Consider the following 12,760-nt stretch of genomic DNA (forward strand, 5'->3'; position numbering starts at 1 on the left):
AGAAGATCGAAAGGCTCATCAAGAAGGCTGGTTCTGTTCTGGGGGGTGGAACTGGATTCCCTGGTGGCTGTGTCTGAGAGGAGAAAGCTGCAGAAGCTATGGAGCATTATGGACAATCCCTCTCACCCCCTCCATGACACACTGGACAAACAGAGGAGCACCTTCAGTAACAGACTGATTTCCACTGAGGTGCACCACTGAACGCCACAGGAGATCCTTTCTCCCCATGGCTATAAGTCTCTACAACTCCTCCTCCTTAAGTATATGGTTTCATTTCACATTTTTATTTTGCACTATTACTTTTTAATGCACATTTTGTATTTTTTTTCGTATCTACATTTGTAAATGCTTACATTTTGTATTTTAAAAATGTATTTTTCTGACTGAGCAAACATGCAACAATAATTTCCTTTGGGATAAATAAAGTTTTATCATATCTTATCTTACCGTAAATCAAGATCTTGGGTTGTTGACCTGAAACATCAACTCTGCACTCCGCACAGTTGCTCTCTGACCTACTGCGTATTTCCAGCGTTTCTCTTTTTATCAAGGTGCAATCCTTCAGTTTTCTGTCCAATGAAGTCTATGACCAATAAATTCAATGGGCATTGCAGTATTCTGAAGAAGTAATTCAAGGAGAAACTACAATTCCTTTACACAAATAATTATGGTTTGTTTTTTTGTCCTTTAAAGCTTAATTCAGTTTTCACAGTTAATATTTTCAAATAAAAAAAATTGTTAATTTGTTAATAGCTTTTAAAAATAAGAATGTTAATGAAATATGATCCTAATAATAGTTGGCCTGCACATCAATGTAGACACCATTCAAAATAAATCAAGTTTAATTATCATTCAACCATACTTAGATACAGCCAAATGAGACAGTGTTCCATAGGAGCAGAATTAGGCCATCTGGCCTAATCATCATGGCTGATGATTTTTCTTTCAGCCCCAATCTCCTGACTTCACCCATATCCCTTCAAGCCCAGACCAGTCAAGAATCTACCAACCTTTGTCTTAAATATACATAAAGATTTGGCCTCCACAGCTGCCTGTGGCAAAGAATTCCACAGATTCACCACTCCCTGGCTAAATAAATTCCTCCTCATCTCCATTCTAAAAGGATGCCTCTCTGTTCTTAGGTTGTGTCCTCTAGTCTTAGACTCTCCCACCATAGGAAACATCCTCTCCACGTCCACTTGATAGGTTTCAGTAAGGTCACCCATCATTCTTCTGAATTCCAGTGAATACAAGTCCAAAGCCATCGATTGCTCTTCATATGACAAGCCATTCAATCCTGGAATCATTTTTGTGAACCTCCTTTGAACCCCCTCCAGTGTCAGCACATCCGTTCTAAAATAAGGGCCTAAAACTGCTCAGGATACTCCAAATGAGGCCTCACCAGTGCTTCCAGTCTCAAGATTATATCCTTGCTTTTATATTCTAGACCTCTTGAAATGAATGCTAACATTGCATTTGCCTTCCACCACAAACTCAATCTGTAAATTAACCTTTAGGGAATCCTGCACAAGGACCCCAAAGTCCCTTTGCACCTCAGTTTTTTAAAAATTTTCTCTCCATTTAGAAAATAGTCAAAGCTTTCATTTCTTCTACCAAAGTGCATGACCATCTACTTCCCAACACTGCGTTTCATCTGCCATTTCTTTATCCATTCTCCTAATCTGCGTAAGTCCCTCTGTAGCCTGTCTAATTCCACAAGACTACCTGCCCCTCCACCCATCTTCATATGGTCTGCAAACTTCTCAACAAAGCTATCAATTCCATCGTCCAAATCATTGATATATAACATAAAAAGAATCAGTTGCAACACAGACCCTGTGGAATGCCATTAGTCACCGGCAGCCTGCCAGAAAAGGCTCCCTTTATTCCCACTCTTTGCCTCCTGCCAAACAGCCATTGCTTTATCCATGCTAGTATCTTTCCTGTAATACCATGTGCTCGTAGCTTGCTAAGCAGACTTGTCAAAGGCCTTCTGAAAATCCAAGTACACAACATCAACAGATTCTCCTTTGTCTATCCTGCTTGTTATTTCTTCAAAGAATTCCAAGAGATTTGTCAGGCAAGATTTTCCCTTGAGGAAAGCATGCTGACTTATGGCCTATTTTATCATGTGCCTCCAAGTTCCTCTGGGACCAATGTGAAAAAACATACACGTGCATTCAAAATAGTGAGAAAGGAAAAGAAAATATAGTCACGTTAGAAAATACATTTTTACTCCAAGACCCTGAGTATCGAGTCCCACACAATGATGGTTCCGGGAAATCGAACCTGTTATTCCACTGATCAAACACTGGAGGGCAGCACTGACAGGAGCGGCCACCCCCAACTGAGCACGGACACCATGCTACACTGCTTCCGGCGTCTCCTCATCTAGACTGCAGCAGCAGGCAAGCCTGTGGCTTGAGACCCAGTGCTTGCTATAACTGAGGCTATGCTGCTGCCTCACCACCTGTCTCATCACCAAATAAGAGAAAAAGGCCTGCAGCAATTAATGTCTAATAGGGTCTTGTGATTGCAAGAGAAATGTCCAAGATAGTCACTCATGGTTTCTCTGCACACCGCCTTTGAGTAGCAGGTAGCAGCATGGTCTGCATCCAGTTCAGCTGCTCCGAACCCAGTATGACCCCTGTGGCCCACCAAGTGCACTCCCCTTCTCCGAACCACCAGCCGGCTCCTACGACACCTTAGTCAGCTACGCCGAACAACAAGCAGCTCACTGATGTAGTAGACCAGCTGCACCCGTATTGGAGTTCATTATAGTCTTATGATAGTAAAAAAAAATGTAACAAAGAAAAGAGCATGCTTGTTTGGCCCCTGAGAGGCTCCTGCGTCTGCACGAGCCGCCATCTTACTGGAAGAATGTATAACTGTACAAGAAAAATAGCGACTATTTGAAATTTCAAAGTAAGTTTATTATCAAAGTACATATGTGTCACCAAATGAGATTAATTTTCTTGCAGGCATTCACAGTAGAACAAAGAAATGCAAGAGAATCATTTATTTGTCCCATCCTGGTTGCAATAACATTTTATGACATCGCAAACTGATTTTAGTTTTACATGTCTTTTTGTTTAGGAAACAATGATAATTGAAACTTATAAATTTGTAAGTAAAATTGCAACTACTTATTCAACACCTAAACTTCATTATTTTAAAATCTATCTAGTTGCTGACGGGCGCTGCGTCACATCCTGAGATTGACGAAACCTGTGACATTGACTCGAATTATGAAGAAATAGACGCAGCTGAGGTATGTTAAGATGGAGAATGATAACTAAGGGGATTCTGTATCATTATTGTTACACTTGTTGGACTAATGTACAGTGGGAGCTCAAGATTGTTGTTGGGTGCAACTATGTCTTTTACTGTATTCAATAAGCTAATATGTAAACATACACTACGTCAGATTTGTGTCGCCATACTGCAACTAACTGTCATGTTATTTTGATCAGCTGCAGAATACTTCATGTGCAGCAGGCACACTTGTGAATTTCACCAATCCTGCTACAGTCCTAGCTCCCAACGGTTCACTTCATGGTGCATGTGACAAAAAGTTGTAAACAGTTGTTAATATTTATTAATTCTAAGCCAAGGAAATGCATCATTGTAGCCTCAAGTTCACTTTGAGTGAGACGAATTGTGTAAAGGGAACAAATTTGCTTTCAAAGTCAATCTACACTGGCAGTAATAAATGCTGCAGTGGTGTTGCATACGGAATATCATAGAATGGACTGAAATGTCATTATATGGACCTGAATATTTTATTTCTGGACTATTCTGTTTCTGTCCCAACACGACCTCCACCATCCCCTCCGACATTGTATACCCAATGTTTCTTTGACAACTTGTTTCATTCCTGGTCATTGTTGCTCTTAAACAGTACCCTTGATGCAAAAGGTACAAAAAGTAGTGGATAAGCCCTCCCCACCATTGACTACATGGACATAAAGAGCTGTCGCAGGAAAAGCAGCATCCATCACCGGGGACCCCCACCACCCAGGTCATGCTCTCTTCTCACTGCTGCCATCAGGAAGGTGGTACAGGAGCCTCGGACTCACGCCACCAGGTTCAGGAACAGTTACTACCCCTCAACCATTAGGCTCTTGAACCAAAGGGGATAACTTCACTCAACTTCACTTGCCCCACCATTGAAACGTTCCCACAATCTATAGACTAATTTTCAAGGATTCTTCATCTCATGTTCTCTGTTGCTTATTTAATTATTATTATTATTATAATTATATTATTCCTTGTGTATTTGCACAGTTTTTTTTTGTCTTCTGCACACTGGTTGAATGCCCAAGCTGGTGCGGTCTTTCAATGATTCTATTATGGTTATTATTCCATTATGAGTTTTTTTATTGTGCCTGCGAGGAAATGAATCTCAGGGTTGAACATGGTGACATAATGTACTTTGATAAAAAAAATTTACTTTGAACTTTGATGCACAATATAGGTACCTTTTTTTCAAATATTTCAGGAAGTGACTAACTTCCTCTTCCAACAGAAATCTATTGAAATCTGTATTTTTATCGACAGTACAGGATCTCTAAAAGCGAAAAACAAAAAAAAACTTTGCGCCATGACTGCAGGATAATCTCCTGCCTCTGCATTGAAAAATAAAGCAAATAAAATAAATCTAGTCCTGTGCAAGTGATAGTTTTTAAATTTATTCTTAGAATTCATATAAATGTAACTATGATGTTTCATAACAGTGTAGATCACCAAAGGTTTCTTTGACCTCTGCTGCCAGTGCTTAACTATAGAATATGTTTTCCTACTTGATAATAACCTGTGAACAAGGTTTCTCATCAATCTTCTTTTAATAGCTCAGATCAAAGAAATCTCGCAGCTATTCAGACACTTCAGGTATGTATTGGGATTTTTATATTCATGAGTTTCTTTTCATGTCTGTTGATTACTTTTTCATCTTTTTGCTGCAAGTTGCTTCATTGCATAGTTACAAAGTCTGGTGTTTGACGTTTCTGAACATAGGCACACAGTCTTTGAGACTATCACATGTAATTTTTTATAACTTGCACCAACTTAACTTGCTGTCGCACCCAAAGTGTTCAGAAATGCACCTTGAAGTACCTCATTGGGTTGTAGACAGCCAATTAACTGTGCAGGGAAGGTTTGGTCAAGGAAAAGTCAATTTACAAAACATCTGCAGATACTGAGGGGAGAACTGGTAGGACTTGTTGGTAATGGTGAAGCTAGAGATAGAACTGGAGTTGGGGAAGCAGGAAATAATGTGGGTCAGGATGATGACAGTGAAGAGTGTATTCAGGAATATAAGGATGGACTGGTGCAAGGATGAAGCCTAGGTGGGGATTAAAGTGGAATTTGGCATGGCTTGAGGTAACAGGATTATCATCATAGCGCAATTTTGACTTCTGTCCAGTAGATGTTTTTGACTGAATGGAAAATAGAAACAAGAAGGTGAGTAGGAAGCTGGAGAATTTCATTTGTTCAACACACAGGAATTGAGAAGTAGAAACAGAACTGAATAACATTTCAGAGCTGAAAAAAAGTAGTTACAGGCCAAAGGTGGGGAAAAGCAGGCAGTAAGTCAGTGTTCAACAAGAATTTTATTTAACAAACTACCAGGCTTTGATTTTGCTGATTTTGGGAAATTTGTTTCTTCTCGGTCTTTCTATTATATAAGGAGTAACTGGAGTGACAAATATCCTAAACTTGATCAAAGAATGATAGAATGGAATAATGTCATTGTATAATTCCTGTCAGGAATTCATATCACAATTTGCTGCCTCTCACATTAAACCTAAGCATTCAGTTTCATAATAAGTATTCCATAGGTCTCCAAAAAAACATTTAATGCATTTCCTTAACAATTTATCTCCATGTCCTCTTCTATTTTGAATAATTCTGGGACTGAAGAGTGTCGTATTGATTCTGCATGGAGTAATCTAGTCAATCCCATTTCCCTCTCTTTCTCTTAGGAAATGTTTACCTTCACATATTTATACTATTCCTTTTTGTAAATCTGCATCCAATCCACCACATTTTCAGTGAACTGTTATTCATACACAATGAATAAACACTTTTTCTTGTATCACCCTCGATGATTTGTCTATTTGTCCTCTTGTCCTTGAGTCTCTGTTCATAAGGAGAGTTCATTTTTATTTATCCATGATATTATACATCTTTTTTTTTCAGCCTTCTCTGATCTGAAAGGAACAGCCACAGCTTCACTAAAGTAACTTCATAAGTGTTTCCTCTTCTCTGGGACTACTTTAGTAAATCTTTTTTGCACCTTCTCTGGGGCTTCACATCTGTCTTAAAATGGCTTGATCAATATTATACAATACTTCAGTGGCCTCGCCAGTGTTCTGTGAAGTTTCTTTGCTTTTTTACTTTTTCAGCTCATGCAACTTAGATTCCATTTTCCTTTGTTAGCCGCTTGGTCCAGTTGTCTTTTCACATTCAGAGATCTATATCAAGATCTTTCTATTTCTACATCATCGATATAATTCTACAAATTAGCCACCCCTTTCTTCTTGCAAAATCTATCATGTTGACAGCTGAGGAGGTTATTCTTTTTAAGAGTACGTGGGATGTTTTATGATGCATATGACCTTTGTTTGTTGCTCATCTGAGTGGCTTGATGCTAAAGCTTGATTGAAAATGCTGCCAAGATGTTCTCCTTCAGGTATATAACTGCAAAGTGCTTTGACACAAACACTGGGTCACATTTGGTTGCTACTGTCTATTTTTTCAGCCAGCCTCCAGAGGAACAGCACATGACAGAATGCCTCCTAGTTATATTTCATATTCACCTTCGGGATGTTCCAGAAAAATAGTAGAATTGTGCAATGTAGTTATTTGATGGCCCATTATGAGGCCAAATTGAAGTCATTAATTCAAACACATTTAACAATTTTCTTTCCTGTGAAACAGTTCCAGCGACAATAAGTACATGAGGCACAAAAGCCATTTGGCACCTTACAACCTCTCTGCTATTCAATAAGTTCACTGTTCCCTTTCATCTCAATGTCATTTACATGCACTAAACCCTCGATTCCGCAAATAGAGATGTATAAATCTGTTTTGAGTATAAACAGCAATGCTTTTGGACAGATATTTTCAAGGATTTGCTACCCTCTGGGTGAGGAAATGTCTTCTCATCTTGATCCTTAATGTCTAATCCCTTGTTTTATCACTATGGTCTCTGCTACTAGACCTCCAGCCTGGGTAATATCATCCTTGCATCTCCCCCGACCAATTCCTATTATAATTTTCTATATTGCAATGAGTTTACTCTTCATTCTTCCAAACCTCAGTGAGCAGCAGGCCCAGTTTCCGTTTTCTCCATCACATAGCACAATCAAACTGGTCGCTCTCCTTTGTACTCCCGTAAGTTTATCCTTCCTTCATTAGGGAGACTAGATATGTACATAATATTCCTGGTGCAATCTTACAGGGGTCCATTACAAGTAAACCAATATATTTTCACTCTTGTACTCAAAATCTCTCGCAATACAGACCAAGATTTGGTTGCCATCTCAATTGATAGCAGTAATTGGTTGTTAATTTTCAATTATTAGTCCATACAATGCTCCAAAAATCAATACTTTTCAACCTGTCATTTTAAAAAATGCTCCAGCTTTCCACTTTCTCAAATAAAATGGATGACCCTATGTTTCTTCATGTTGTAGTCCTTGTGCCTTGCCCTTGCCTTTTCACTTAGTCTTTCCCTGTTCCCTTCTGCATCCTTTTCATAGCCCACACTGTCATTCAGTTTCGAATCACCAGCATACTTGGAATAAATGCAGACTTCAATATAATATTGCATGAATCTTACTAGGCTTCAGATGACAAGATTTGAAACAAGATTATTTAAAGTTTGAATGTATCAATGTGTACATGTAAGCGTTTGCCATTCTTACACAGAATCGATTGACCAAGACTATGAAATAATTACCACTGAACCAGAGGATAAGGGAGGCAGTAGCAAACAGTGTCCTAAAGGATCTAGAAGGTAAATTTTTACTTTACATTTGATAAGGTTTGCACTTGAGCAGAAGATGGGTGATGAGACAAAGAAGTCAACATTTCTGATTTTCAGTAGGATCTTGTACCATTTGATCTACCCAGCTGGGTGATGCACCATCAATAACTCCAAAAGACTGGAAGTAGAGTAAATACTGAAAGGCTTTTATTCGCAGTAAAATGTGATCTCCAGCATGCTGAGTGTCTGCCTCTGGACTGAGAGGAGGAGCCAAGGCCCAATTGCCTTTATTCAAGGGTCTGTGGGAGGAGCCACAGAGGCAGCCAGCAGAGGGGCATGTCCAGACAGGCAACCCAGCTACAACATACATATATGGTTTACCACACCGGGGTAGGAATCATTGTGGTCAAAGAGAGAAGAATTTGCCTTTTGAGTTGAAACAGGGTCATGTTTGAAATTTCTAGGTCTTGCTTCACATATAAATTTATGACAAACTTCTACACTATCCATAACACCTCAAATCTTTGTGGCACTTGCAAGTTTACTAACCAATCCCTCCATTTCCACATACAAGTCATTTATAAAAATCAAAAGAGCAGCAGTCCCAAACAAATTCCACAAATAACTTTTTGCGTGACTTTGTGACAGACTTTGTCAGGTAATACTCTAATGAAGTGGCTTTGTATTGCTTTCAGAATCACAGCATGGTTATGGGAGGGAAAAAGGCAATTCAGCCTATTGAGTACATGCCTGTTCTTTCCAAATGCAATTCAATTAATCTCATTCTTTTCCTGATATCCCTATTCTTTTTTTAACCATTTCCAGTTCTTATCCAACTTCCTTTCTATCACCATGATGACATTGTTAACATGAGTATTGAGCATTACTGAGAAGCAGTACCAACTGCTTTCTACATTTCCTTCTGGCTCAAAAAACAGCCACTCAATACGCATCTGTTTAGACAGCTTTCTATCCATTAAATCCTTTTAATTTATGAGATTAATAATGGCTAAGATAACAGGCTGCTGCTGTTCTACAGTAACATATCCAATTATCTAATATGATTAAAATGCCTTTTGTGTATAAATCTGTATATTTATATTTCATCGTTGTTCCCAAGTCCATCTTTGTCAAAGATGAAACCACATTTTCTAAGGCATCCTCAGGTATAAGGTATCTAGCAGAGGAAATGCTGCTGGTTTGGTTGTCTTTTTAATTACACTCCATGTGCAGAATATGTGGTGTTCAAAGAAAATTATCAACTTATCAACATTGTCCTCATATTGTGCACATAGGAAAAAGTATTCCTTGATATAAACAGACTTAGGGGTCTGGGTGCAGTCTGGGTTTTACCTTAATATGGTTATGGCTTTCTTGTAGATTGTATCAGGTTACAAAAACAGAAGCTGAGCCCTTCATTTCTGGAAAAACTGTAAAGACAACCACAAAAATTCAACTAGCAGTAAGTAGAATGTAATCATCATAGTTGTTAATTTGATATTTTAATACACGATCCTTCAAATTCCATTGTTAAGTTTGTGCACATGATAATATCTGAGAGATCGATGATCAAACTGCTTGTGGGCAAGAATCAAGATGCATTCAAAGAAGAAGGGCATTTTTTTTCTCCTCAGTGTAACCTTTGTGAGTTACAAAGAAGAGAATATTGTGGATTGTGGCAAGAACTACTGTCCAGTAAGAGTTCACAATAGAAAGGGGGACAGAGATCTATTTTTATGTATCTTGAATTCAGAAACTTCTGAGATCTCAGTTACTCAGTTTGTGGAAGTGTTAGCAAAATGAAAATGCACAGTCATAGGTCCCACATTTAAGTAAGTAGCCCAGCCAAAGATGTTGCATTCTACTGCTGGTAGCAGTGTTGACTTTCAGCCATTTGGGACTGAAGCTGAAAGCTCTCACTCCTATCAAGCTGAGTATCGCTGGATTGAAGGTAGCTGTTGTCTAAAGTGAAATTCAGACCAAAATAACCTAGAAGCTATTTTTAAACACCAGGCCAATTTTACGTTGATCAGTGTCAACACTGGCCAATGCAGGGATAAGCAAGGAATTCAACATGGCTTCATGCCATGAACGACCACCATTCTCTAAATTAAAGCACTCATAAAGGTGTAGAAGATGATAAGAGGCATAGATCAAGTGGAAAGCCAGAGACTTCTTCCCCAAGGCAGAAATGGCTAACACGAGGATGCATCATTTTAAGGTGATTGGCGGAAGGTATTGCGGGATGCCAGTGATAAGTGGTGGGTGCATGGAATGTGCTGCCATGGGGGGGTGGTGTTGATAGTGGCAGATACATTAGGGACATTTTTAGATGGGGCACATGGATGATACAAAAATGGAGGGCTATATAGGAGGGGAAGATTAGATTGATCTTGTTGTTGAGTGCTGTTGAGCCGTTGTCAACTCATGGCAAAACATAGTGTAGTTTAGTTGTCCATAGGGTTCTCGTGGCAAGACGCAGAAGTAGATTGCCATGCCTTTCTTCCTCACAGATACTGCTGCAGGTTGGGACCTGGCCAAATTCAAACTCAGGACCATCTGCCTTGAAATTTAGTGCTGATGCCATTGCACCACCAGCTGCCCCGAATAGATTAATCTTAGACTGGGTTAAAATGTTGGCATAATATCATGAGCTGAAGGGCCTGCATTGTGCTGTAATGTTCTATAACTATTTTGAAGAGCAAGAGAATGCTGCAGAATTTTCTAAAATTTCTGAACTCTACCTATTTGATCAATTATCGATTGACTGGGTTAAAGTAAATCCAATAGCAGAATATTATACTTCAGTATTTCTTCAAATAGTACACACTGTTAAATTACCTTCAATTATGTTCATGCTTCTACATATTGTGTAGTTTCAATAATATAGAAAATAATATATAATTATATTTGCTTATAGCCTGTCTGAATAATCATTATTTTATGTGAAACAAATTAAATTAACATGGTTTTTCTTTTGTCTTAGTTCAATGAACATGGAGCATCATGGGTTTATCCAATAGTACCACTGGAATGCACTGTAACTAATCCTCAGCTAGAAACTAAATATTCAGGCATGAAGAAATTTATTTCTTATCAAATTACACCTAATGTAAGTGTCCTTTTTTTCTTGGGTGGTAGGGTTTATAATGAACTGAAAACTGGAGCAGGGAACCTTTGTTGGAAATGATCGTGGATAAACAGTTAGCATGATTATTTTGATTATTAACTCCTTCTTCAAAGAGGAATAGATTGGGAACAGCTTCTCCATTATAAATGTCCTTCCATTATTACTCACTGTGTTTCCAACAACAGGATCTTAAAGTTATGCTAAAAACAATATTCCCCTAAAACTGCAGTCATTTAATAAAAAGTGCTATTAAAAGTTAGGTGTTTAGGAAGGATGGAAAGATAACATAAACCAAATGGCAAGATTCAAAAAGGATTACAGGAACAGACAATCATAGATGTAGATGTGAAAAGATCTTTGACAATGGCAGGATATATCGGGAGAGGTATTAGTAAAACAGAGTCATAGAAAAGTAGGCGCGGAAAAAGGCCCATCTAGTCCATACCAAACCATTTAAACTGCCTAGTCCCATTGACCTGCACCGGAACCATAGCTCTCCATACCCCTACCATCCATGTACCCATCAAAACTTCACTTAAATATTGAAATCGAGCTCGCATTCACCACTTGTGCTGGCAGCTCGTTCCACACTCTCTCAACCCTCTGAGTGAAGAAGTTTCCCCTGAAACATTTCACTTTCACCCTTGATCCCCAGTGAAGGTTGGTTCACTGGAACTCCACTTATAGGGCTGTCATGGCAGGGGGAATAAAGGTGGCCTGTTAACAGAAAGACTTTTACAAAGGCTTAGAAACAAATAATCACTTCAGATCAGTCTTTCCATTCATTCCAGGGATGTCAAGTGGAAAGGGAAAAAGAAATAACTACACCCAAGGATGCTATACAGTGACATGATTTTAAAATGTGAACACATATGGGGATTCTGCAATATTGAGTCAAGTGGGAACATGTGTCGAGTCTGGGTCTGGATTCTGGACAATAATATATACGTAAGATTTGATCGGGCCAGGAGAAAGGCACTAACACAATAATTTTCAGTGATCAATTAGAATTGGGGTTGGGTTTTAATACAGCCAGGTAGATCATTCATGTCCTGATCATTTAGTCCCAGCCCAGTAACAAATCCACACTGCTGTTGTATCTGTTACCTCAGCAAAGCTGCATGATGTTGGTGTGTTGTAAGCAGGGAAGATATGAATGTAAAATCACAACATCATCATTGAATCATTACCTGGATTATCTTTAAGTTCGGTGCAACATAATAAAAAGCTCTTGGTACAACAAAATAGAAAACTATCAAAATACATAAATGTCACTACATGTAACCCTGAGATTCATTTTCTTGCGGGCATACTCAGTAGATCCAACAGCCATAATAGAATCAATGAACTACCTCTCGCAACAGGGTGGATAACAAGTGTGCATGACGACATCAGTTATCTTTGATTTCTTGCCATGTAAATATAAAACAATCAATGTTTTCAGTGTTTTTCCAGATTTATAGACATTTAAAAACTGCATGAAACTAGTGGTCTGTAGCATAAATGGAAATACGTTTAAACGGTTAGTCCTAATACTAAAATTTTGCCTTAATGTAGATGATGAAATCACAGTTCAGAAAGAGATCTTGCTGTATCTTTTGAACAGTGCATTAAGTCGTTCAGAACTATTTTTCCAG

At 38.6% G+C, this 12,760-nt stretch overlaps 1 protein-coding gene across 2 annotated transcripts in view; it reads left to right on the forward strand.

Moving 5' to 3' along the window:
* Positions 1 to 12,760, forward strand: part of LOC134347486 (sorting nexin-9-like) — a 63,790-nt gene that overhangs the window by 17,866 nt on the left and 33,164 nt on the right. For both annotated transcript variants that reach the window (XM_063049811.1, XM_063049810.1), the window contains exons 3-7: positions 3,188 to 3,271; positions 4,851 to 4,890; positions 7,936 to 8,023; positions 9,374 to 9,455; positions 10,980 to 11,105. In XM_063049811.1, coding sequence (XP_062905881.1) covers positions 3,188 to 3,271; positions 4,851 to 4,890; positions 7,936 to 8,023; positions 9,374 to 9,455; positions 10,980 to 11,105 — 420 coding nt within the window. The remainder of the gene's footprint in view (positions 1 to 3,187; positions 3,272 to 4,850; positions 4,891 to 7,935; positions 8,024 to 9,373; positions 9,456 to 10,979; positions 11,106 to 12,760) is intronic.

Source organism: Mobula hypostoma, chromosome 6 (assembly GCF_963921235.1).
Source record: "Mobula hypostoma chromosome 6, sMobHyp1.1, whole genome shotgun sequence".
NCBI classification, from domain to species: Eukaryota; Metazoa; Chordata; class Chondrichthyes; order Myliobatiformes; family Myliobatidae; genus Mobula; species Mobula hypostoma.